The following is an 11,093-nucleotide window of genomic DNA, read 5'->3' on the forward strand; positions in this document are numbered from 1 at the left end:
ATCCAGCGAAGGACAAGAGGATATCACGGTAGAAGGCCTCGATGTGAGAGAAGCGAGGAATGGCTGCGTTTGAAGGCGTAGTTGTAGGTACCTCGCAACACACGTGAGAGCCCATGACTCAGCACTGTCACATGGCGCAGTGATTCAGCTGATAAGCGCCTTATCGGGCCTAGCATGAGGTATGAGGTCCATATTGACAGATGATCTTCCAAATGCTGTATTCAAATATGAGAGGGGTATAATCTAGTAAATATACATGCGTGGGTCTGATCCAACATATACATGTAAGCGGGGAGGCGGTCTCAGTTCACGCCTTCTGAGCCTCTTCAGTTGCAGAAGCTTGCTCTTGCGCTCGCTCTTTCCACAACCTCAAGACCTCGAATCCAACCTCAACAGCGATGAGAAGTATGATAATCCATTCCAGTCGGAGGCCGTGTGTCTCGCTCAACCTTTCCCGGAGGACGCTGGCAATCTCTTGCGCATAGTCCATCTTCTCATTGAGCAGCTTGATGCGGATTCCGACGTCCAAAGCTCTACCAACCTGCTCGTAGTACCCTTCCAGGCCAAGCTCATGTCGGCTGTCCCAGAAAATATCAGGAAGTGAGTCGGTTAGCTCCGAGTACAGGTTCAACTGGGCGCGAACGCTCAGTAGTTGTCCCGTCTTTCGGAGAATGAAGTCTCGAGTATAGGGGAGGCGAGATCCCTGAGACATAAGGGTGGGGATCGTCCGCGTAGACTCAAAATAGCTGGACAGCAGCGTTTCCAGCACTGCCAGTTTGGTGCTGCGCGCCAGACCAGAAGAAAAGGCAACCTTGGTCAGGACGGTATCCACAGACTGATGACTTGCAGACTGTGGCGCAAGCGCCGCATCACTAGGCTTGGTTCCCAAAATGATGGTGTCGCCGTGGATGCTGCTGTTCTCGCGCTGCGCATCTTCGACATACTCCAGATCCTCGGTTTCCAGGTTATCAACATGCGCTCCCTCTGCCGCGGGGAGTAACGTCCTGGTCGCCAAGAACGACGTAAACCCTTCAGGAAGTGCCCATGCTACAACCGTGCCCGAGGGGAAAACGAATATGTCGCCAACCTCATCCGGAGAAAGTCCCTCCGCGCTGGGGTTGCTCACTCGGCGTATAGAGTCTAACGGAACTTGAACGTGGACGACCTGAGGGTATAGACCGGTTCCGAGAGGATCGGGCTCGTATCCTTTTTCCTGAAGGATCTCTCTCGCTTTGCGAATGTTGAACTGTTCGGCTACAGCGTACGCAGTGATTGTCTTGAAACGAAAATGTCAGGCAGTGCTAGCGAAAACTCAGCAGGAACCGAACCTTTGTCTGCAACAGTCCGGCCTCCCTCAACTGTGCTCTGGACTTGAAACTGTCCTTCGATCTCTGCGCTTCCACCGCTACCCGTCGTAGGGATGTTGGTGCAGCGGGTGATCTTGCGCCTCTTCTGCGCTGTTTTTGAGACTCTTGCGATGCTTCGGCAGCATCGGCTCCCGCGGGGTGCTTTTGAGCCAGAAATGCATTCGAGGAGAAGAAGTCCTTCCGCCGCGGGAGACCCAATGGTGACGACGCATGGAGATAGTGGCTCTGTGGCTGTCTTAGGAGCCGAATCGCTGCAGGTCGATTATAGATCGACGAGACATAAGGTCGTGCGAACATGGTTATACCAACCGAGGGTGGATTGATGAGAAATTGTGTCGGTACATATCATAGCAGGTTGCGAATATCCCTGCAGAGCATGGCCTATCGTGGACCAAGCCAGGATTGCGAGGAGAAAAATAACGCGATGCAATCATGCAAAGCCTATGAAGCAAAAGCGGCGTGATGAGCTTCGCTTAGTCAGAATTTAAAGTGGTTAGCGTGGGCCTACCCCAGGTACAGCTCCTTCGGCGATGTCATGAGCTCTCCGACTGCGACTGAAGTCGCACGTACCGAAACACCCTCGGCCATGGACGCGCCGGGCGCGACTGAGGCATCGGTATCTCGAGTCAATCCGGGGCCGGGCTCCCCTGCGAGACCATTGACACATCACAGACGCCCGCACCGGCAACTTCACCCCGAAACCGAGGATGACGATGGCGAAGATCAGGGCGAGGGTGCCGACCGGGAGGAGGGAGAGACTGTGACAGACACAGGCTCAGAATATGAAGAAGGAGAGGACGACGATGAGGAGGAGGAGGAGGAGGAGGAGGAGGAGGAGGAGGAGCCGCATCTGAAGTATTCATACTTGACCAAGCAGCTGGGAGGTGCCTATCGGAATGGGGACGCAACAAGTAGTTTCCTTGCTGTCGGGGATAAGATGGTATTGTTCCATGGCTACAATCATTTCGTATAAGTCTGATTATCTTATTAGGTACTTGGAACACATAACGGGAATATTGTAGGTAGCCAGGAAATCTTCCGGTGATTCGATAACTGACCTCATAAAGCATGTCTTCTCCGTCCCTCTGTTTCGCTCTCTTCGCGTCTACCATGCACATTCGGCCACTGTCACTTCCATATCAATCTCACCTTTTCCTCCACCGTTGCCGACTTTCAAGGATGAGCTGGCTACTCGACTTGCTGAACACCAGGGCGCAGCCGCAAAACCATCCTCCAGTTCTGGAAGCGTTCGGGGCCAATCCAGACCGACTCCTCTTCCCGCGACTCCGTCCAACTCTATCTACATAGCCACTTCGTCGATAGATGGCAACGTATGCGTCGCATCATTACTGGACACAAAGGATGTTCTACTGCGAAATTTCGGTCGACCGGTCCAGGCCGTTGCGCTGTCGCCAGAGTATAAAAGCGATCGGACATTTATATCCGGCGGCCGTGCCGGCGAACTGATTCTCACGACAGGTGGCAAGGTTGGCGTGAGCACAAACTCTACAACCATGGGCGGCGCCGCTGCCACCGCCTCAAGTTGGCTAGGAACTCTGGGGCTCGGGGGCAACACCGGCAAGGACACCGTCTTACACAGCGGCGAAGGCGCTATCAGCACAGTGAAATGGTCACTGTCCGGAAAATACGTTGCTTGGGTCAATGAAGAAGGCATCAAAATCATGCGATCAAACCTGCATTTTGACTCGGCGCATGCGGAGCTTGCATGGAAACGGGTCAGTCACACGGACCGCCCCAACCGTCAAGGATGGGAGGAGATGGCTAGTGTTTGGAAAGCTCGTGCTGAATGGGTTGATGATTCCTTGTTGGAGAGCGAGCATCTGCCAGGCGATAAGGTAGAGGACGAGGCTTCGACGCCGACGCGGTCAACAATAGTCAAAGAAAGACTGGAGAAACTGGTAGTCGGTTGGGGAGGCACTGTTTGGGTAATCAACGTCTACCCCGATCGGCCTAACAAGACCAACAGAGATCTAAGGATTGGTTCTGTGGAGGTCGCTACCATGTGAGTTGAGTGCACTCCTGGCTCCTAGTAAACACTAATTTGGTTCTAGACTACGGACGGATTGCATTATATCCGGAATCTCACTCTATTCGCCCAGTCACTTGGCCGTCCTAGCCTATTTAGAAGCAGAGAAGGAACCGGCAGACGAGCAGGGCACCCGTCGTCGTCCACGCGGACAAGAGCCTGAGCTTCGTATCATTGACATCGAAAGCAAAGAAGAACTCAGTGCTGATACTTTGTCGATCAGCCGTTACGAGAACCTGACAGCTTCAGACTACCATCTTTGCGTTTTGCCGCCCTGGAAAACGAACGTACCGATCTCTCAGCGCGGAGCGTTGGGGGCCCTTGGCACTGGCCTCTGGGATGCTACTATGTATCCCGCGCGCTTATTCAGTTCAGCCGCAAGCATCCACAGTAGAGCGAGTAGTGGGGACAAAATCTCTAGCAGAGCGCCAAGTACGTTTGCCTCACGGCGGCTGGGCCCAGAAGAACCTTTACCTACAGAAGTGCAGGAGGTCGCCGAAAGCTCAGGGCCCAAAATATTTGTACACAGCCCGTTTGACTGCGTGGCAGCTCTGAAGAGAGATTTTGTGGACCGCCTCGCGTGGCTTACTGAGCACGAGAAATATGCTGAAGCCTGGAAACTTCTAGACGAACATCCTGAGGCAGCAGGGTCTAGCGAAGGTGGTGATAATGTCTCGATCATACCCGGAAGGTCTCAGACTAGCCTCCTTGACCTATTTGGTGATGATAGGTCTACCACCACGGCAACGGACCGTGAGGCTGTCACTGCTGCTGTGCAGGAGAAGCGCCGCATTGGTGAGCTGTGGATAGGACAGCTTATTAGGGATGATCGATGGCAGGAGGCTGCTGAAGTTTGCGTGCAAACATTGAGTGCCACACCTAGGTGGGAACATTGGGCCTGGACGTTCATCAAGAAAGACAAATTCGATGAGATCTCGTCCATTATCCCTGTCGCTCTACGTCCACCTATGTCCTCACAAGTCTACGGATCCATCCTCGAGCATTATCTTACTCAAGACCGGCAACGATTCAGCGAGCTTCTCGATTCTTGGCCTTTTGACCTGTTTGAAATCGACAGTCTGACGGCTTCAATTGAGGGACAACTGGAATCCAAGGAGCTGACCCCGGAGATGGAAGATGGGCGTATACTAATTAGATGTCTAGCCAAATTATACCTTGCTGGCGGCCACTATACCGATGCGTTGCATTGCTACATCCGGATACAGGACGCGGATACAGCGATTGCGTTGGTCAAGGACCATCATCTCCTCGGTTCACTTGCCGACGATATACCCGCATTCATCAAAATTCGCGTGTCAAAGGAGCAGATGAAATCGGCATCGATCTCAGAACTTGCGGAGATCACAGCTGAACCTATCAAGCTGCTTGCGGGCGAGGCGCACACTGGCATTGTTCCTCCTGAAACTATCGTTAAGCAGCTGCAGGCTGTTGACAAACCCCTATTCATCTTCTTCTACCTACGATCCCTTTGGCGTGGGGAATCGCTGTCCCATGAAGCTGAGAAACCCCGTCGAGGGCGTCACCGCCAGGATGCAGCAACTAAACTAGCAGCTGATGAAGGCAAGAACCTCGTGGATCAGTTCGCGGACACGGCCGCAGACCTATTTGCTCAGTATGACCGGCCTCTGCTCATGGAGTTTCTTCAGACCAGCACGTCGTATTCATTTGACCTAGCTGTGACTATCTGCGAACAATACCACTTCACCCCAGAGCTCATCTACTTGTTGTCCAAAATGGGACAAACAAAGCGGGCTTTGAACCTGATTCTCTCCGACCTGAAAGACGTGTCGCAGGCTATTGCGTTTGCAAAGTCCCAGAATGATCCAGATCTCTGGGAGGACCTCGTCGACTACTCTATGGATAAGCCGCGTTTCATCCACGGTCTGCTTGTCGAAGCCGGGACATCTATTGACCCTATCAAACTTGTCCGGCGTATACCCAGTGGACTGGAAATCGAGGGCCTCAGAGAGGGTCTCACTGGCCTGCTAAGGGAGCACGACCTCCAGGCAAGCATCAGTCAAGGAGCGGCCAAGGTCTTGCAGAGTGAAGTAGCGATCGGGATGAATACTCTACGGAGCGGTCAACGCCGGGGAATCAAGTTCAACATCATTGAGGAGTCTCCCAAGTCCGGGCAGGCAAAGCCCGGCGAGGCGAAGAGTGCAACCGATTCCGAAAAAATGGCAACGCCGTCACCGAATCCATCCATGCCGCAAGCTGGAAGATGCGCGGGCTGCCATCGTCCTTTTCATGCGAACGGTAAGCCAACTACACACGGTTTCTTTCCTTGTCTTCGGAATATTATAGCTAACGCCGCATTTATAGAGAAAGAAATACTGGTCGCTTTCGCTTGCGGCCATGCCTTCCACTTGTCTCACGTCCATCAATCCGAACCGTCGTCCCCAACAAGTACAACCGGGCTTGAGTCAGGCGCTCAGACGCCTCGCGCATTCCCTCCACATACTCCTATCCTCGAGGAGCCGTCTACCACGTCCCGAACTGTTGGTCCTAAGGTTACAACAGCCCGGCTTTTGCGGGATCGAATCGGGGACGGATGCCGGATATGTGCTTTGGCCAAGGATTTAAAGGCCCTTGGAGAGTCAGAGTCTTTGGTCTTTTGACGTGAGCATTCTCCCGTTGCCATATACGCATTCGCACATTTAGACCTACGGCTTACATATGATCGCGTCTATAGATGATGGACTGGAAGAACTGTACATAGGGTGAGCAGCGCTCAATGATCTAACGCAATACTTTGGGGCAGATGTATAATATCAAGATACCCATGACATTATTATAACCAATCAAATCCTCATTTGAGGTACTATTCTATAGAGAGAGCTCTTGCATCCCCTCAAATCACGCCAGCACCCATAACGCAGGGTTACAGTTGTTCACCTCAACAATGCCTCCGCCAGCAAAGCCCGAGGTGCCGCAGATCAACAAGTTCAATTCCATCTCTGAATACCGGTGACATAAGCTCCTTACGTTGCGTGGCTTTGGATAACCAATATAAGAGGCTGCGGTTGGACCAATTTGAGTTTGTATGTAAGGTTGATCCCCAGAACATTATTGACTCCAGAGCCAAAGGTTACGGAAAAGCATGCTTAATGGTTCCTGGGCCAGTCCACACTAATTCTCGCAAAGAATCGAAGATTAGCAGCTGATATCACCATCGAGCATACAGCAATACTACGATCGGTATTCAGCGCGTTAAATACATCGATGAACAAACCTGCAGCCCAGTACTGGTATAAACAGAGTATCGGATATATTAGACGCCCGAACAGAAGCGGCATGATAAGCGCCGATCAGTCATCAGTCATAACTTCCTTGTACCCTATTAGGGGCGAACTGTGCTGCCTGTGCACTGTCAGACTCTCAGCTCAGGAGTCAGGACTCGTCACTCAGGTGCTCGGACTCCAGAGTCGTTAGGAAAAGTCAGCCCTTCCAATCGAGGCTCGCACTCGCACTGCCACTAGTGGCTGCACTGGAGCAAGTGTAAAAGTACCTACGGAGAACGGAGATTTCTGCGCCAGTTAGATTCGATGCTCGGGGCAGATGGTTTCTGTCACTGCTGTGATGTGCATTAGGAAATTGAACCCTCGGCCCCTCATTAAATCTTCTGTTCGCTTCAAAGGGTCTGTCTGTCGGTGGCCGTGGACCGTGGACCGTGTATCACCATTCTGGGATATCGCTCGATAGCTACGCCGACTATCCAATCCGGGGTACCGTGGACCATGACAAAAGATGTACGTACGTGGCATTCGGCGATCGCAGACGCTCGTTCGATCCTCGATCCGATGAGTCGAGACTGCATCTACTACGATTGGACGCGATGACCTTCTATCATCGTGAAGGGGGGTATGTGCGTGTTGTAGGGTCGCGATATACCGTATGCAGGCTGCCACTTCATCTGACCACAGCCTCGCATTTTCCGCGCATAGCACGAGAAGTTGAGAAGGCGCGTTGCACAAGGGATGGACGTTCGTATGACTCGGGCCAGCGAGGATAAGGCTCTGTGCCGGATGTGCCGCGATCGAATGATAGCTACCGTGCACCTTGTGCCACACGGTGAGAGTGAGAAGGCCCCGAGAAGGAGGGGGAGGGGGTGGACTAGACGGGTGTGGCAAAGGTGGCGTACCGCGGCCACTACAGCATCTCGAGCCCACCACACCATCGTAGTCTGGCTGTCTTTCTGGGGAGTCTGAAGGGCCCCTCCGGAGTACTCCGTATGGAAGAAACAATAATAGAATGCGAGGTCTCCACACCGAGGTTGACAGGTTGTCAGGGACGTCACTACATGGTTTGAGACAGCCACATCACCGTCTAATAAGTTCGTCGCTCGTCGCTACCCAGCTTCCAAAGAAGGGATCTCGTGGCGGTGCGAATCACGGATGTAATCCAATTCGTGGATAGCAGCCGGTCTGTGGCTGCAAGACACGGGAAATGAGTATAAGATCGCCGAAACATTGGCTCACTGCAACCACAACGGGAAGGAGGGCGTTTCTCGAGGCAATTAATGAGATCAGAGTGCACCATGGGTGGAAGGGATTGATAATGATGGGAATTCTGAAAGGCGAAGAGCAGTACGACAATAGTAAAGCCACAGTATGGGATGGGCAGGATCGGATTGCGCATCCACGGTTCAGAGCGCGAGTCAGACTCAGCACCCCCGAAATGGCGACTTTGGGGACCATGGCCCATATTAAATGTTAAATCTCTTCTTCCACATGCGCAAAAACGTCCGAATTGCCGCGCTTAAACGTTGCAAGCGGAGCAGCTCATCCGGGGAGTACCCATAATTCTAAATTCAGAGAAATGGCCGCTGCGGCTGAGGCTCGCAGAGGATATAGGTTCCTTGAGCCCTCTACGGAGTAAGGTATAGGATGGGGTTTCCGCCGCCCCGGGGATCGGTCCAATGGTACCATCTACTGTTCTCGTGTAGTCGCTCGGGCTCCGGGCTCTCGGCATGATTCCGTGGACGTCGTACCTTTGCATGGTGGCATCGCCCGCATTCGCTGTAACTCCTTCTGGAAAGATAGCAACAATCATGGCAAGTTGGGCAACGGGCGCTTCGGACACACTCCGCTGCAGCATTGACTACCTAAATGGGGGATATCATGGTCTGCTCCGTAGGTCCGTCGCAAGTGCCGTGATTTTGGCCCATTCGTCTAAATATTCTGCAGCGTAGGGTTACCGGTGTACGGAGTAAGTAGTGTGATTAGAATAACGGCCAGAACATCGTGGATCCGATCAACGCAGCAGAATGGAGTCGCAACTCGCAAACTCCCTCGATCTGTCTCCATCTTGCAGCATCGGGTATGCTCGGTCGATGCTCGGTACCTGATTGCAGTTCTCTAGGCCCGTCCCTATCTCAAACATTTGGCCTGCGCTGTTCGTCCCTGCGGCTCGATCTATGGGTTGACTGTATATCGGGGGCTGTTTCTCTTGCGACTTTATTTGACGTCATGATGACGCATTTGCGGCGTGCGGAGGGTGTGGGGCGGAGTGGACGTGCGTCCCTCGGCAGCCGTGGTGTACGGACTGGCTGGCTCGGCTTCGGGCCCAGCAAATCACAGACTCAGCTTTTAAGCTTCCGGCAGATTCTACCCCTTACAACCAGACATTTTTGATCCGCCTATAGGTGGCTGGTGTACATTGTATATACCCTTGACGGCGGATAAACTGTTCAATGTCGCCTTTGTTCAACTACATCGGAACATTGCCTCTTGAATGTCAACCGGACGTAAAACACCTATCCAGGATCGACAGATGGTCCAAGCTCCATGAGCTCGGTATTACAGTATTACTGATACAGGCTGCCGATACCCGATATTTGAAGGTCGGGCAGTTTAGCCTTTCAAATGATTGGCGGATGGCTCGACCGAGAGCGCGAAATTACGGCATGAGAGCCAAGAGTTAAGAATTGGTATCGTGACGATGGGGACATCATCACATTGTTACATGATTCTACATTTCTTATGCGGACGCGAATTCAATGCCTCGGGTGCCATGATCGCGAAACTCTATAGGTACACGGTGTATCTGGACTTTTCCTGTGAAGGTGGTGTATATATTCTCTCGAGATTGCCAGAAACTGTAGCAGCAACGATGCTTTGATATAGGAACTATGTCCGCTGCCGTGTCTATGTAGACACATATATATAGAGCAACTTCCTACTTAGAAACAGAGTTCATATAACAACGAAATAACCACGAGCTTCTCAAGACAACGAATCAATTTAGAACTGTTATATTTACCCAATGATCCAATTCAACAGCTTGTCATCACCACATTAAGCGCCGACTGCGCGATTCGGCCCTGAAACCACCATGTATCAGCCCACATGCAAGCCAATCTGGCCTAACCGTCTGTACAACACGATTGGGTTAGACCTCAGAAATGTGGCTGAACCTAAGAAACGCCAGCGAGATGTCAAGTGCGAGGCGCCCCCGACTCTATTATAACATTAGTCCTACATAAGGTGGCAGGGATCGCGGAAGAGCTGTGGCTGTAGTCCTAGTGGCTCCCTGGTCATCGACTGAACATTGAGAATGACCTGACTGGTGCAGTACATGGTGGTCATGCTAAGGGATTGATATCCTGTACAACAAGATACGCCACATTCCCCGCACCCGCTGGTTATCAGAATGCCAATATTAATTATCTACTCTAAATGCTGGCAGTTCCTGAAGCAAATGGTGCTTTACGGAGTAGTCCTGGTATATAGATGCAGCGCGGTATTGAGATGAAAAAATTACCACACCGTTTCGTACTGTACCTGGCGTACTGGGGCCCCACGCTGTCGGCCAGCAATGAGAGCCCCCGCTGGCTTCCATCAATTTCATATTGTCTGAAGTTTGTGGCCCGTCTAGTTCCGTCAAAATCATATAAAATAAAATAATAGTCAACAGCGCAGAGGTCCCGTGGTTCTAGAAGGTTTCTTATCGTCTGAGTTTGCCTATAGGTGCACTGTCCCCCCTCTCAACAACACTCGACCTTTGTCTTTCTCTCAGATTATTCATCCTACAACTAACTGCTGCACCCTCCACATCCACTCACTCGACACGACCGAGCGAGCATTCACCGCACGCAGTGCCTCTGTCTCTTGATCCTTGACCTGACCATCCCCCTTCTCCAACTTTCCTGCGAGTTTTTGTCTTTCGTGTTCTCCCTCTCCTAAGAATCGCCCCTCCCGCGATTCTCAGTCCGGCGCACACAATCATCTCGAGCAGAACTGCCATTAGATCAGTCATCCTCGTCTTACTCACTTCGGCGCATTGCCTTCTCTGACCGCAATCTCTCGTTCCCTTGTGTTTTCCCCGCTGAAGTCCTTCCCATTCCACTGCGACAAGCACTTTCCACCCGTCCTCTCGCTATAACGGTCGTACAATGATTGCGCGATCATCGCCCACAGTTTCCATCTAATCCTAACCACCCCGCCCTTTCGGCGTTTCGAGGCGACAACAAGGGCGCGGGGACAAGACGGGAAAGCCCTCTCAGAACTCCTGTTCTTCTCTGGCGCCCGGTTAAATACGCATCGCTTGTAAATAGGGTGCTATCTCCACCTGCGCGCTCGTTCCTCGCACTTTCCTGACACCGACCTCGGTGCTTTTGCCCACTTTTTAGGCGCGTAAAACGCTCCGGTCAGGCCAAC

The 11,093-nt window shown here is 52.3% G+C and overlaps 2 protein-coding genes across 2 annotated transcripts; one reads left to right on the plus strand and one right to left on the minus strand.

Annotated features, from left to right (window-relative positions):
• Positions 1-307: 307 nt before the first annotated feature.
• DSM5745_02952 (RMD1 family protein) lies at positions 308-1,664 on the minus strand (the record flags this gene model as incomplete). The annotated part of the gene is made up of 2 exons (XM_026744968.1): positions 308-1,276; positions 1,329-1,664. The coding sequence occupies 2 exons, from the start codon at positions 1,662-1,664 to the stop codon at positions 308-310; spliced, it is 1,305 nt and encodes a 434-aa protein (XP_026605834.1).
• A 238-nt stretch (positions 1,665-1,902) lies between these two features.
• On the plus strand, positions 1,903-6,053 carry DSM5745_02953 (CLH domain-containing protein; the record flags this gene model as incomplete). Its single annotated transcript, XM_026744969.1, has 5 exons — positions 1,903-2,307; positions 2,359-2,385; positions 2,435-3,390; positions 3,440-5,691; positions 5,758-6,053. The coding sequence occupies 5 exons, from the start codon at positions 1,903-1,905 to the stop codon at positions 6,051-6,053; spliced, it is 3,936 nt and encodes a 1,311-aa protein (XP_026605835.1).
• Between the last annotated feature and the right edge of the window lie 5,040 nt (positions 6,054-11,093).

Source organism: Aspergillus mulundensis (assembly GCF_003369625.1).
Source record: "Aspergillus mulundensis strain DSM 5745 chromosome Unknown scaffold_2, whole genome shotgun sequence".
Classification (NCBI taxonomy): domain Eukaryota; kingdom Fungi; phylum Ascomycota; class Eurotiomycetes; order Eurotiales; family Aspergillaceae; genus Aspergillus; species Aspergillus mulundensis.